Source organism: Nicotiana attenuata, chromosome 7 (genome assembly GCF_001879085.1).
Source record: "Nicotiana attenuata strain UT chromosome 7, NIATTr2, whole genome shotgun sequence".
NCBI lineage: Eukaryota > Viridiplantae > Streptophyta > Magnoliopsida > Solanales > Solanaceae > Nicotiana > Nicotiana attenuata.
In genome coordinates this window covers 66,705,499-66,720,906 of record NC_031995.1, presented here as the reverse complement: position 1 = coordinate 66,720,906, position 15,408 = coordinate 66,705,499, and the positions used below count along the sequence as shown (strand labels likewise).

The window sequence follows — 15,408 nt, the reverse complement described above, 5'->3', positions numbered from 1 at the left end:
CCCCCACACAAACCACCAAAAAAAGCACACAGGTGAACACCTCATCCACAAAGACGTATACCAATGTGGAATTTCCTAGTTCCTTTTAAGCAAAGGCAAGTTATAAGCACCTCGATGCTATGCAATTAAAAACAACAACAACAACAACAACAACAACAACCCAGTAAAATCCCACAAGTGGGGTCTGGGAAGGGTAGTATGTACGCAGACCTTACCCCTACCCCGAAGGAGTAGGGAGGCTGTTTCCGGAAGACCCTCGGCTCAAGATAAGAAGAAAAACAAAAAGGAGAGAATATTAGTTTCACCACAGAAATCATAGGAAAAATAGGAACATAAAATGCAGAAGGTAAAATGCAAAACAAAAACAAAAATGATGGCTAGTAAATAGGTCCTGCACCGAAAAGAGAAAATAGTAAGACACAACAATGCCCCTAGCTATCTCAGACAAAAACTCTACCAGACTAGGCTCACAACAGTACAAGGTAACGCAAGACTCAACTACCTCCTAGCCTACAACCGTAATACTCGACCTCCACAACTTCCTATCAAGTGTCATGTCCTCCGAAATCTGAAGCCTCGTCATATCCTGCCTTATCACTTCTCCCCAATACTTCTTAGGCCGCCCTCTACCTCTTCTCGTGCCCTCCACAACCAGTCGCTCACACCTCCTTACTGGAGCATCTGGGCTTCTTCTCTGTACATGTCCGAACCATCTGAGCCTCGCTTCCCGCATCTTGTCATCAATGGGAGCCACGTGCACCTTCACCCGAATATCATCATTTCTAATCTTGTCCATCCTAGTGTGCCCGCACATCCACCTCAACATCCTTATTTCTGCTACTTTCATCTTTTGGATATGTGAGTTCTTAACAGGCCAACACTCAGCCCCATACATCATGGCCGGTCTAACCACCGCTTTATAGAACTTACCTTTGAGTATCGTTGGCACTCTCTTGTCACACAAAACTCCGGATGCTAACCTCCACTTCATCCAACCTACCCCAATACGGTGTGCGACATCCTCATCGATCTACCCTCCCCCGTGGATAACCAACCCAAGGTACTTGAAGCTGCCTCTACTTGGGATAACCTGTGATTCAAGCCTCACATCCACGCCCACTTCCCCCGGCTCAGTGCTGAACTTACACTCCAGGTATTCCGGCTTAGTTCTGCTCAACTTGAAACCTTTAGACTCAAGAGTCTGTCTCCAAACTTCTAGTCTCTCGTTAACACCGGCTCGTGACTCATCGATCAGAACTATGTCATCGGCAAATAACATGCACCATGGCACCTCCCCTTGAATATGGTTTGTTAATGCATCCATCACCAGGGCGAATGAGCGCAGAGCCTTGGTGTAACCCCATTTCAACCGGAAAATGCTCAGGGTCGCCTCCTACTGTCCTAACCCGAGTCTTAGCCCCATCATACATGTTATGCAATTAAAAACACTATTTATAATATTAGAAGCTGAGTTTCATTTTAAAGGTGATAACTGCATATTCCCAAACTATCATGCCTGATCACTTGACCATGTTAGTGGCAGCCTCAGAACTTCAGTTTACACAGCCAATAAGATGCTTGAGAAGTTCATAAAACTATCCAACCAAGTGACCATGGTACTCGGGGCTCTTTTCCCCCGGATACTTTGGCTGCCCATAACTACAAAATTCCAGCAAGGGTGAAAGCCGAAGTGCTTGGAAATTGTCTTTATGTAGGAAGAGGCCAAACAAGTAAATTCTGTTCCAGTTCGATTTCAATTTTTCAGAACATTTTCTATTTTGCAAAAAAAAAAAAAAGGTGATGAAAGAACTCAAGAAACCAGTGGATCAATAGTGGACACAGCCTATAAGACAATGGATGAAAGCAAATCCAAAATTGGAAAGACAGCAGTTGGAACAAGGCTACAATGCCAAAAATACATAAGGAACAAGGCTGCAATGCCAAAAATACATATTGCTTATATTAAGGATTTTCTTAAAGTAAAGTCAGCTAGAATATAAGAACATATACAGTATGCATCTCGTAATTAACAGTTAGGACCCAACTCTAAATCTGTTAGCTGCTAGGTCTCAGGCATTTGATCTGAAAGTCATATTAAATTGTGTCCGTAAGATACAAAAAGTTAGTGAGCTACTATTAGTTATCAAAGCTTTCACCCTACTTCTGTTACCTTAGCCTGGAAAGCAGCCTAGAAAACTAGGCCTCCTTCTATCCCGGTATTGAGCCAAGCCCGGCACCCCTGATTGTGCTACGGATTCAGTTTCCCAAGAACAATCAAACAGTTCGTAACTCTAATTGCGTGACGTGATCGGCTGTTAGGATGATGGGGATGATAGAGAGTCCTCTAGCCTGGTCCCGTCCTTGTGTCATTGTATTCTGATTGTTCTTACCGAGCTGGCGAATCTATAGTCTTTCATTCTGTGGTTAGGCCTCTTTCTTTGTTGCCTCTTTGTTTCATAAGGATCGAAGAAATACTTCATGAATAAGTATTTCCAAAAATGCTACCAGAACATAGGGCATCCTTGAGAGTAGTTTTTGGCCAAACCACTTCCTCAAGATTGTTCTGGGACTTGAAGAATTTTTCAGACACTAAGTTCTGCTTGGCATCTAATAAGTGGTTTTAATTTTACACAGGCAAATCACGGATGCAGCACTGATAGCCACTGAAGTACTACTGGAGGATTAGAAGTGGAGAACCTGGTGTGATGTGCAAGGCTGCAAGCTTGACATAGAAATGGCATTTGACCAGCTCAGTTGGTCCTATCTCATCTCTATTCTTAGGAAAATGGGATTTGGAGACAGATGGATCAAAATTAGCATCTCAACCGTGAAATATCCGGTGATAGTCATCAGAGGTCCAGTATGTTTCTTCTCACCTCAGAGAGGGGCCAGACAAGGAGACCCCTCTCCCCCTTTTTGTTCATTATAGAAACGGAAGATTTGAGCAAAAGTTGGAAAAGGCTAGGCAAATGCAGTGGATTCAGGGTTTCAATGTGAGTATTGATCCTGGGGATTCAATCAGTGTCACACATGCTAAATGTTGATGATACACTTATCTTCTACGAGGCTATAACATCACAAATGTTGTATTTGAATTTAACTCTTCTCCTCTTTTAAGCTTTATCAGGTTTACATATCGACATGCTGAAAAGCATCATGTATCCCGTCAACAATGTGCCTAATTAGATCTGTCAAACATCATGGGTTGCACAATTGGGTCATTCCCTACCACCTATCTAGGTCTACCTCTTGGAGCAAATGCAAGAATGTTGAAATCTGGAATGAGATCATTGGGAAGTTTGAAAAGAGACTGGCAGCTTTGCAGATGCAGTACTTATCCAAGGGAGAGAAGAGATTAACTTTCATTAACAGCATCCTTGATAGCATCGCCACTTACTACATGTCATTGTTCCCCATTTCTAGCAAGGTTCATAAGCAGCTAGACAAGATCAGGAGGAACTTCCTTTGGCAAGGAAACAACAGCTCTCACAAGTAACATCTTATTAGTTGGTCCAAAATCATACAAGAAAAAAAACAATGGGGGATTGGGTATTAGAGACTTGACCATACACAACAAAAGTCTGCTCATGAGTGGCTATGGAGGTTTCGTTTAGATGAACCAAGTCTCTGCAAGAAAGTAATTGTTACTAAACATAGTAGAAAGGACAACTGGAGAACAAAAATATCCACTACATCTCATGGGGTTGATCCTTGGCAACTTTTCAGCAAGCTCGAAAATGAATTATCTGAGCAGGTATCCTTCAAAGCAGGAAATGGTTTAAACATTAGCTTCTGGAAGGACAAATGATTAAACAATACTCCACTCATGGAGGTATACCCAAATTTGTTTCAGATTGCCTAAGGCAAGAACTCCTCCATTGCTCAAAACAGATGCGGGTACCACTGGAATGTATTATTCAGAAGATATGCACAGGATTGGGATAGTCTATTGGAATTGCTAGTGTGGAGAGGTGCACCATTGATGAAACCAAAGCTGACAGACTGATTTGGGGAAACATCAGCATTTTCACTTTGAAGGAATACTACCAGCTATTAAGTTTTCAGAATCAGATAATTGACTTCTGGCCTTGGAAACTAATCTGGAAGGCCAAACTGCCTACTCAAGTCATTTGCTTCAGCTGGATTGCTCTTAACAGATGCTATATGTGTCAAAACAGTTGAGAGACAGTCAGCCAGCCACCTCTTCTTGCATTGTAGAGTGGCTAAGGACCTATGGAATATGTTCTATTCTATCTTTGGCATTCGCTGGGTCATGCCGCAGCATGTTAGTGAAGCATATGCAAGCTGGAGCCTATGGAGAGTTGACAAGACCATCAAGATGATCTGGGTGATGATTCTGCAGTTAACTTGTTTTGGTGCCTGTGGAATGAGGAATGATAGATGTTTTGATGGGATATCAACATTCAATCGCTTAAAGCTAGCTGTCTGCTTAACCTTTTTTGTTGGACAAACTTAACTCCTGTAATTAGCTTCGACCCTTTTTTTGACTTTGTTAGTTCCCTCATTTTTTTTATTGACACAATGTAAAGGGGCTAACAATGTATATTTTGGTGCTCTAGTACTTCAGTTCTTTTGTAACTTTGCATCTTCTTGATGCCTTTTTTATGAAAGACCTTCATAAAAAAAAATGGTTTAAATTCATGGAAAAAGAATACAGAGAGTCTGCTGAAGGATGCATTCTCTTGGAGTGCTTATGAAGCATGCTTATTGAAGCAGACCAGTATGATTCCACAAATGCAACCAGCATGCTTCAAGTTATGGTTGTCAACCAAGAATAGTTTCCATATAAAGGATAGAGTAAAAGAGTCTACGAAAGTGCCAGTGGAAAGCAGAGGCATGCTGTCAGAAAGAGTCAGATAATCAATTTTTTTCCTGTGAAAAGTAGAAAGAAAAAGCAAATCATCTAATTTCCTTTTCATTATTCAACAATTAAGTGGAGCAGCAGAAGCTTATGAACATTTGCACTAAAGAGAAATATGCCCCCTAGACACCATATTTGCAGTTATATGAATTAAAAAGCTTGCTGAACTAGAATCTGAAACTCACAATAGCCATTGCAGACAACTTGTCACAGACTCATAGGATTACCTTTTCCCAAGACTAGACCAACAATTAAGTCAACAATTACGTCAGGAACTAGGTCATGTAGTTAGGGGTGGAGGTAGTGCCAGATAGCTATATTGTAGGCTCAAAACTCCAACAAAGACAAAGCTATGAATTGATTGTAATAAACAGGACTCCACTAATATTTTCAGGCTTTTGCCGTTTTGCAACCATACTACTCCCTCTGGTTCATTTTATGTATCTTGATTCTTGGTTTAACTAAGCACGATTGACACAGTCTAAGAATGTAAAAAATATTTGGTTTTTGGAAATGGTCAAATCTATCATTGCCGTTACAAAAAATGGGCTAGCTTTGTCTTTATTGACTAACTTCAGAAGCTTAGTCTCTAATGACAATGTTTTAGCACCCCCTGATACTATGTGTCCAACATGTGGGCCTGTTCCAAGGGTGGGGATCAAAGTTTGCCTTGAACTATTCGAAATGGTCCAAATTTCCTCCTAAGCTTTGAAGAACATGGTCACTGTTCCGGCAGCTCACTGTCGTCTTCTTCAAGACTCAAAACTGCAACGACTAGATCTGTATTCCTAGCTCAAGAGTCAAGCCTCAATCAGCCCAAATGGAACTCAAACAATGATTAATTGCATCACCAAATAAGATTTCCACCTCTGCTGGACTCCATCGACACAACTCCATCACCAATTCTTCTGAGATCACCAATACCAATGCCAAAACTCTACATCGACCTCCTAATGCTAAAACAAAACCCAAGTACAGAGAATTCAAAAACAAGGTACACAAAATTCAGCTCTTAAATCATTTGCAGCAGTATTGTGCTGGTCATGGTGGGGTTATAGTAGTTAAGGACAGGTGGTCTTCCGGCGGAGGTAAAATAGTGAATGAGGGAAGTGGTACAGATGAAGGTGTGATATAAATCATTTGAGTGGGGTAGTTTTCATGCAGATTTTTGTGTGCTCTCTCTGTGCCATTCTTTTTGGCACGGACTAAAAGGAAATAGATTCACATAAATTGAAACGGAGGGAGTATATGGACAAAGAAACTAAAAAAGAATTACAATAAAGTCAAAAATCAATTGTTTAGTGTCGCCTCTTCAAATTACACCCACTGGCATGGAAAAGTATGCCTTAGAGCCTTGATGATGACATTTAAGTGCCTGCTAAGCGAGGCGAAGCGCTCAACATGTTTTGAGCCTCGCTTCAGGGCTTAAGCGCGCTTTAAGCACGCCTTTGACAACAGTGTGTAGGGGTGAAGTGCTGGTGAATTAAATGATGGTCTTCATATGGTGTATTTGAGAGTGAAGAATTAATTGTTATGATAGTGATCAATTTAGAGGGATGAGAATAGGGGACATCAATCATATGGATATAGTAAGACTTGTTTGGGCTGCTTTAATGGTAGTCTTTACTCTTTTTTCCCTTTCACTCATAGTGTGGTGAACAAGTGGACTCTAGAGGTCCTACTAATTGAGTTAAGGAAGCAAATTTGTATCAATATCAATTGCTTTCTAGATCGTTCTACAACACGTTTTGAACAAAATAAAATATCTTCATTTTGAAATTCCATTAGACTCGACTGGAGTAATGTATTATAGGAATCATCCTCTTTCAATCAAAGAGCTATTCCAACGATTCCCATGTTTGTAGTTGGAAAGGAAGAGGATCCCGGAAAATTAATTCGAACCTAATTCTTCCGAAATTTTCTATTCCAATCAACGGCCTCTTACCAGGTGCTACTAAGGAGGGCCAAACCCGAGAAAAATGGTGGTCAAATCTGGACCATTTCAAAAATTTCATGGGCAGATTTGATCATCTTTCCTTGTGAAAAAAGTGTCATTAGAGACTAAGCTTCCATCGTTAGTCAATAAGGGTAAATCTAGTACATTTGTAACGATAGCGTAGATTTGACCCCAACTATTAACGGAGCCAATCTAGACCATTTTGTAGAGCTCAAGGGAAAATTGGACTTCTCCTTTTATGATGGTGGCATCTGAGTTAGTAGCTTGCGCACACCTTGAGTATTTCACCGAGTACCTGTTACCTCCCACCAGCAAAGGTACCAAATAACTCTATCCACTAAGGCTTAAGCAGATGGAAAGAAAGCACTTTGTGTTTTTGACCTCTGTTGGGATTTGAACCCGAGACCAAGGTTCTTTTCTCACTTTATTGACCACTAGGTCACACCCTTGGATGCAAGAAGTCTTTGAATCTTGTGATCTTAAAATAAAGATGTATATAACATACCAAAATACTCTTTGAATTCTGTGGTCTTTAAACATACTATGTGATTCCTACAAGGGAATGACTTACTAAAAATCGAATGTGATATTCTTTTCTAAACAATCAAAAAGCAAAAATCTATACTATATTAAAAGCACGAAGGCCCTTAGCGAAATGTCGTTCGCCTTTTTTACCTCTTAAAAGTAGAATTTTCATTGGACAAAATTGTAATTAATTTATTTTCCTAATATTTGTTATTTTAAAATCAACAAAAGTTTTGGTTATTAAATATTTCCTTATTTGAACTATGTAAAAACTCCTAATATTTAGGAATTTAAAACTGAGTAAGACTTTACTTAAATAAAATTTTTCCTTATTTACTTCATAATTAATTTATTTTCGTTAGGTTTCTTACGTCTATAGTTATTTTTGATTTGTTTTACATTAGTTTAGGTTTGGTTTATATAAAGGTTGAAGATTCCCAATTAAATTCTACCATTAAATCGAAAGAATTTTACGTATAAAAATATAAATGCACAACCTAATATCAAATTTTAGAAAAACTTTCAAAAAGACAATCGACAATTGCATTTCAAATATACATTATGTAGTACTCCCTCCGGTTCACAATAAGTGTCCAATTTGCTTTTAGCACGCCCATTAAGAAAATACTAAATTCCATACAAAAATACCTACTATGACTAAACTACCCCTAATTAAACATCTAATATGAGGAGTAAGAAAACTTTTTAGGGATATGCACATAGGGTTTATTTTGTAAAAACAAATTGAATTCTTTCTTGATTACATAACTGGACACTTATTTTGAACCAAAATGAAAAAGCAAATTGGACACTTATTGTGAACCTGAGGGAGTAATGTTTATATAGTATTAAAAATTTAATGATTATCAATATATGTACACGCATAATGTCGTTCGCCTTTTTTACCATCTAAAAGTAGATTTCAATAACTCTGCATTTAACTATTTTGTCAATGTAATATTTATTTTTAAATTTAAAAGAATGTTGCATTATTTATCTCGACGTCAATTGTTAAATACACATAATTCATTCTTATTCTAAATTTTATACACATTTTATTAATAGACACAAAAAAACACATACGACGCGCGTACACTAAAGCTAGTAAGACACATAAATTGAAACGGATAAAGTGCTACATAATTACAAGTTGTTAGCGTCTAATACATTCCTTGGAATATTAACAAACTACCTCAATCCCAAATTAATTGTGGTCGACAACATTTATTCTCCAAAATCTTTATGCTCAATTCGGCCATAATTCACGCCAATAGTAAATAATAAATCTGTAAATTAATTTTTTTGATGAAAATAAATCTGTAAATTAATTAACTATACCTCAATCCCAAATTAGTTGTGGTTGACAACATTTAATCTTTGTAATCTTTATCCTCTATTCGACCATATTTCATGCCAATAGTGAATAATAAAATCTCTAGAACTAGAAATTTCTATCAATCACACACTAATCCTCAAACTGGAGTACAAGTATCTTACAAAAACAAAGAAAACTTGGGCAATTCTCGAAAAATTAATGTCACTTCATCAACTACACCTTTGCTCAAATGCTTTTTGTTACTAAGTAGTTGGTGCAATTCTCTCCCCCGTAATTTCACCTGAGCTTTTTTGAATTTTCTAGATCCTTGGAATTACCTTAGCTAGCCTGCATTGGAGCTAAGACTTTCTTTTGTACTCATCATCCTTTTGTTCTTTTCTTTTTGCGTCTGCTTGATGCCATTAATGAATATTTCTTAGTTCATCAGAAACAACTAAACCTTAGTCTAACAGTTGTTATCACCTATTTCGATCCTTTGCTTATATTGTCTTCTACTCTTAGCTATGTCCATGTGCTTTCGAGAGATTGTAGGTCTTTTGAAGTAACTATCCTCAATGTGATTTTTATCCCGTCCATCTTTTCTACCTTCAATCATCATTATGCCGCATCTATCAATAGTGTGTGCTAAGATCCACAGAGGACATGGCAAAACCAATATGCTCTCTTTGGCCTCACCACCACTCTATAAAACTTGTCTTTCAGACTTTCACTTTTTTAAGTATCTTCTTCTCATGTAACAATCCCACTACACTTCTGCATTCAGTCGTCACACTTCCATTCTCCTAGACCACTGGGTCTAGATATTTGCATTGTTTGCATTTAGACATCATACTCCTATAGAATCTCACTGCACTTTTATTCTTCTTATGTGCTAAACCTACGGTGATAAATTCTAACTTCTAGTTCTTCAACAATCGTTATTCTAAAGAGTGTCTCCATGATTCCTACTTTTGCTCGTTCTTTGCTAGTTCATTAACACAATATTCTTTTAAAATAACACACAATAACAACCTTATCTTGTATGATATTGGTTGGTTTGTCAATAATCAGGATACATAATGGGGAACTTCTCTATATATCATCCATGTATTCTCGCTCTCACACTGATGATTGTTCTCCATAATATCCTTCATTGCATTACATATTTTATGCGAATTCCTTTCCTCTTTTCTTGAGCACACACAAAAGGACTTTTCTTCAACATAATTTTCTGATAAAGACTTTCCTTAACACTATGTCACACACTTTCTCTAAACCAGTGAGTATCATGTGGTAATCTGCATTTCTCTCACTTCACTTTTATTCATTTTATGGGCTAAACCTATAGTGATAAATTCAAGCTAACTTCTAGTTCTTCGGAAACCATTGCTCTCTAGGGTGGCTCCATAATTCCTGCTTTTGTTCAACTCATTTGCTATTTATTTCATTAACACAGTATTACTTGAAAATAACACACAACAAACACTTTATCTTGTATTGGTTAGTTCGTCAATAATCAGGATATACAGTACAGGTCAAAGCAGATAATAAGCGTAAACCCACAGTTATTGGGAACTTCTCTATATATCATCCTTGTATTCTCGCACTCTTGCACTAATGATTGTTCCCTGTAATATCCTTCATTGCATTTTTATATATTTTTATAAACTAGTTTCTACATACGTGCTTTGCACGTAAATTTTTAGTCATTTAAATATATGAAAGAATAAAAAGTTAACAATTAAAATGTATATATAAGAAGAAAGATTACTTGTAAAGCAATTGACATGGATACTATGCAAAAATCTACTTGATATATATATATATATATATATATATATATATATATATATATATATATATATATATATAGTTTAGTAGACTCAAAAATATTTGGAATCTGCTATGCCAGCAACTATTATGAATTCTTGAACCAGTTGATCTTCAATATACATAATCTCATCCTTACATATATATACTGGTGTCTAGGATGGACGAATAATTACTCTTTATCCAGTAGGACTTATAATTGAGGTTAACTTTTACCCTAAACTTTGACTTGAAGTCTTTAGACAAAAGAATTAGGATTCTATGATTCTATCTTGTACAATACAAATTCGCGAGGAGTTGTTGATGTCCTAAACAAATTAGAAATCTATCCTCTATAGCATGCGGCGGCGATTTAAGTTGAGTTAAAAAAGAATTATATTCAATACTACAATTATATCCAACGTTACATTGCTTCATAAAAAATTTAGTTTCCAAAGGGCATAAAAGTCTATCAATATTTATGGGGATATTTTTGTCACTCAATATTTAGCATTCTAGTATTCGTGCTTTTATAATAATATAGATATAGATAGATATAGATTCCTTTCCTCTTGAGCACTCACAAAAAGACTTTTCTTCAACATAACTTTTTGATAAAGACTTCCCTTAATACTATGTCATATGCTTTCTCTAAACCAACGAGTATCACGTGGGAATCTGCATTTCTTTCACTATAAACTTTCATTAGTTTTATTTGCAAGAAAAAAAAAACTCTATTGTAGATCAACCAGGCATAAATCCAAAATGGTTCTCTATCACACTTGGAATGTCCCAAAGTTTATGCTCTAACACTCTTTCACAAATTTCGCCGTACGGCTCATAAGATTAGTACAACGATAATTCGCACAACTTTGTTCTTATTTATTGAAAGAAGGGTATCGTTTCTCCACTCATTCAGCATCTTTCTTCTCCTTAATATAATATTGAATTACCTTGATTAGTCATCTAACGCAACCTTTTCAAAATACTTCCAAACCTCGATAAGAATAGTTTTTGAACAAGAAGTTTTTCTAACTATCACATTCCCCATTGCTTTGCATCCTTTACTTCAGTAGACCTAATTCTACCAGTGTAGCTAAGATTAAGTTATTCTCGTGTTATCATACTTTATAACTAAGTTCTAAACATTAAGAATGATTACTTGGAGTCCGCTTCTTCCGAAACAAATCATGGTTCACTGGCCTAAAACACAAAACAACCTTAGGTAGCCAAACAGTTCAAAAACTCATGTGTGAGCTCCAAACATGACTCTAACCTTTTAAACGTGTTCCCAGGGCAACAGTGTTATTTGCCTAAACAAGACCATAGTAGGAGTATTTCTGTCGCTCTTGCATTAGCTACTGCTTATGTCATTTAAAAGGAAAATGGGACCTCTCACGCAAAAAAAGTTGCTTTTCTTCCTAATCACCCTTTATGAGACAGAACCGGAAAGACTTTAAATGCCAAGTTTTTGTTTGAATGGATGTAACTGGAAGAGTTCAACAGTCATGAGTAATAGGTGATAACAACAGATTAACACATAAAATATCAAGGCTCAGGGCATTTCAATATTTCAATGCTTACCTCACCCAAGTACTTCTGAACAAATTCCGAGCCAACAACCCTTATGAAGGATGCAGTCGTGTGATGCGCAACAGCCTTTGCAAGCATAGTTTTTCCAGTACCTGGTGGACCATACAGCAAAACACCACGGGGTGGATCTATACCAATCTGCTTGTACAAGTCATGATGGGTCAGAGGTAACTCAACAGCTTCACGGATTTCCTGCTTCTGAATGTCACATCCTCCAATATCCTGGTTTCAGGGAAAATGTGTGTAAAAAGTAAGGAAATAAATAAAAACTAATAACAGGAACTGGATTAAACCAGAAGTTTACTTCCAATATAGTAGCCAGACACATGTTACATGTACATGTGCATATGTAAGGTTCCATTACTAAACCAAAAGGCCACATAGTTGTCCTAATAAGCATTCTAAGCTTAGAACAATATTTTCCGTCTAACAGTAGTAGTCTTTTTCGGTCTTAAGCACAAAACTGGAGAAATGTTAAGAATTGTGCCCTCCACATTCATCTTCCCTGCTAATAAGGAAAAGTGAATCTAAATGACACAGTTCCTTTTTGTGTCAGTTAAATTTCCAAGTTCCCTTCCAATCACCTACATGCTATTTACATGTGAATCAATAAATTGTTAGTACATGTCTACGTGATGCAATGTTTCACATGTCACTTCCACGCAACTCCTAATAATAGTTAACTATCTACAGTGTCTTGCAAGTTGAGGCCAGTGGAAAAATCTTGTTTAGCGGCCACAATTTATTTTACAAAATTTTATAAAAAGATAAGAGTAAATGTTATGATACACTATGGACAATATGATGCTAAACTGAATGACTGGTGATTGCTGGAAAAAAGATTCTACAATAATGAAAGGCAACAGAGTCTGGCCTTGTAAGTACTCATGGAAAACTCCAGTTAATTGTCAAGTTACATATATCTACTTTTTTTAATGCTAATTGTGGTGTCCGAACCAGCTTGCACGCACCTTGACTAATTCCAAAGGATACCTGCTACCTGCTACCTCCCACCAGCGCAAGTAGCGGGTTCTGTCTACCAAGACTTGGACGGATGGGAAGAAATCACCTAATGCTTTTTCCTCCGCTGGAATTTGAACTGAGACCTCATGGTTCTCAACCCATTTGATGGACCACTAGGCCACATCCTTGGGTACATGATGAATATTTATTCTTAGACTTTAGTTTGTTTTGCAACTTTTAGTGGTCGCAAATTTCTCTTGAAAGGCCATTTTGCCTTTTGGAGCAAGCAATAAATAGAATTCTACAAAATCCGAAGGACAATACTGGATTAGGATACTATGATTGCCCCAGAACCACATGCATTGTGGTCACAACCAATAGTTGCATATATAATTGCTCTCACTGATAGTGAAAGTTGGTTGCTCGTAATTTAATGAAATTCATAATAAAATGAGTTGATATGCTTTTTGACATTATTTGAAAATCAACTTTCAATCTCTTCTTTAATCTGCAACAATAACATGTGTTGATATGCTTTTTGACATTATTTGAAAATCAACTTCAATCTCTTCTTTTATCTGCAACAATCAACAATGTAACATCACACTCTAGGATGTTCGAGGTTGAAAAGCTAAGTATCTAATTTTTAGGCAGCTAATAAATACTTCCCTATAACTATTTAAGGGCTGAGGCTATAACCCCTTATCTAAACCTAATTCATATTTGAAGTTTTAAAACTATGATTGCAATGCAAAGAGTTTGTAGCTAGTCTCAATTCATGCCTAAATCGGCAACTCCTATTCTCGACATAGCAAACCCTAGCGCATCCCAGAAACTATATATTTAAATTATAAAACTCTAGGTCCAATCATGAATAACAGCCCTAAATTTTCACGAATGGATACAACAATAAGTACTATTAAGAACTATCATTATCAAAGATACAAAAAAATTAATCAAAAGATTGACATAAGAACCATACTCAACATATTACGGTAAAAAGCCTAACTGCAACATTCAGGAACCAAAGACTTACAGTGTAAGTAACGTCAGGCTTCTCCGATTGGCTAAGCAGCGAAATACTGGAATCTGCCTCAGGAGGTAAAACATCGACAAGGGCATTCGAGTGGCGGTGCAAAGCAACAGAAGCCGAGGGTTTAAGGAGCTCCCGATTAATCGTACTGAGTATCCTGACGTAGTAATTGGAACCAGTAGTGGAACCGACTATGGCGTTATTCTGGTCAATCATCTCCATGAACTGGCCGATTACGAGCGGCACCGATTGGATCCGCTTGACCTCTTCCTGAGCTCGTAGGTTTTCGCGCCTGAGATTCTTAAGCTCGTCCTTCACGTATTCTTCTTGAATGTCAATGAACTCGAGCTGTCGTTGAAGAGATTTGAGGCGGCCATAGAGGTCATCTTCGCCGCCGTCGGAGGTAACGTCGTGTACGGAGGAGTACGGCCGAGTTGCCGGTGGCTCCGCAGCGGGTGTTGGATCGAGAACCATTGGTGTTGCCATTGATGGGACTGGAAGAGACTAATGAGAGCTGGGAGAGAGAGACCGAGAATGGAGTAGGAAACAAGGAACTGCGAGATACTAACTTTTTTGGCCAATTTTTTATTTTTATTTTTTTGGGCTTTGCCAAAAGTTGAATTGTTTGGCCAACCTTTTGCAAGGAGAAAAAGTGTTTTTGAATAGAAGTAGAAGCAATTTTGGAGACACAGAAAAGAAAAAAGTAGCTTCACTCCGAAAAATATTTTTCTGAGAAACATTTTTGAGAAAAATACCCTTAGAAGCAGTTTTCAGAAGTTTGGCCAAACACTAAGAGCCCGTTTGGACATAAAAAAATTTTCCTTCTTTCCAAAAAAATTTCACTTTTTTTCGAAATAAGCATTTGTTCATAAAATATTCAATTTTCACTTGAAGATGCATTTTGGAAATTTTCGAAAATTTGAAAAAGTCCAAAAGGCTATTTTTCAAAAATTTTATTCAAATCACTCACAGAACTTCAAAAACAACACTAACTAAAATTTATGTCCAAACACAACTCTAAATTTCAAATACCATTTTCACTTGAAAAAAAATTTCACCATTTTTTGAAATTTTACAATTCTTATGTCCAAACGCCTGCTAATTATTGCTCAAAAGTATTAATTAGCTAAACACAAACTATTTCTCACCAAAAGCACTTTTTTAGAAAGTACTTTTGAGAAAAGCACATCTCAAGATAAACTGATTTTACAAGCTTGGCCAAACGGGCTATTATTGCAAAGGGTAGCTATAATTTAGCTAATTATATTTCATAGCTATTAATTGTTTATTCAATTCGGTTATATATTATATTTAATTTGAATATATTCTAT

The 15,408-nt window shown here is 37.0% G+C and overlaps 1 protein-coding gene across 1 annotated transcript in view; it reads right to left on the bottom strand.

Moving 5' to 3' along the window:
• The window catches only part of LOC109229246 (26S protease regulatory subunit 6B homolog), a 17,124-nt gene extending 2,467 nt beyond the window's left edge, over positions 1–14,657 (bottom strand). The window contains exons 1-2 of the mRNA XM_019394622.1: positions 14,081–14,657; positions 12,073–12,303 (exon numbers count right to left, since the gene is read on the bottom strand). Of these exons, the coding sequence (XP_019250167.1) occupies positions 12,073–12,303; positions 14,081–14,563 (714 nt within the window). The 5' untranslated portion in view covers positions 14,564–14,657. The remainder of the gene's footprint in view (positions 1–12,072; positions 12,304–14,080) is intronic.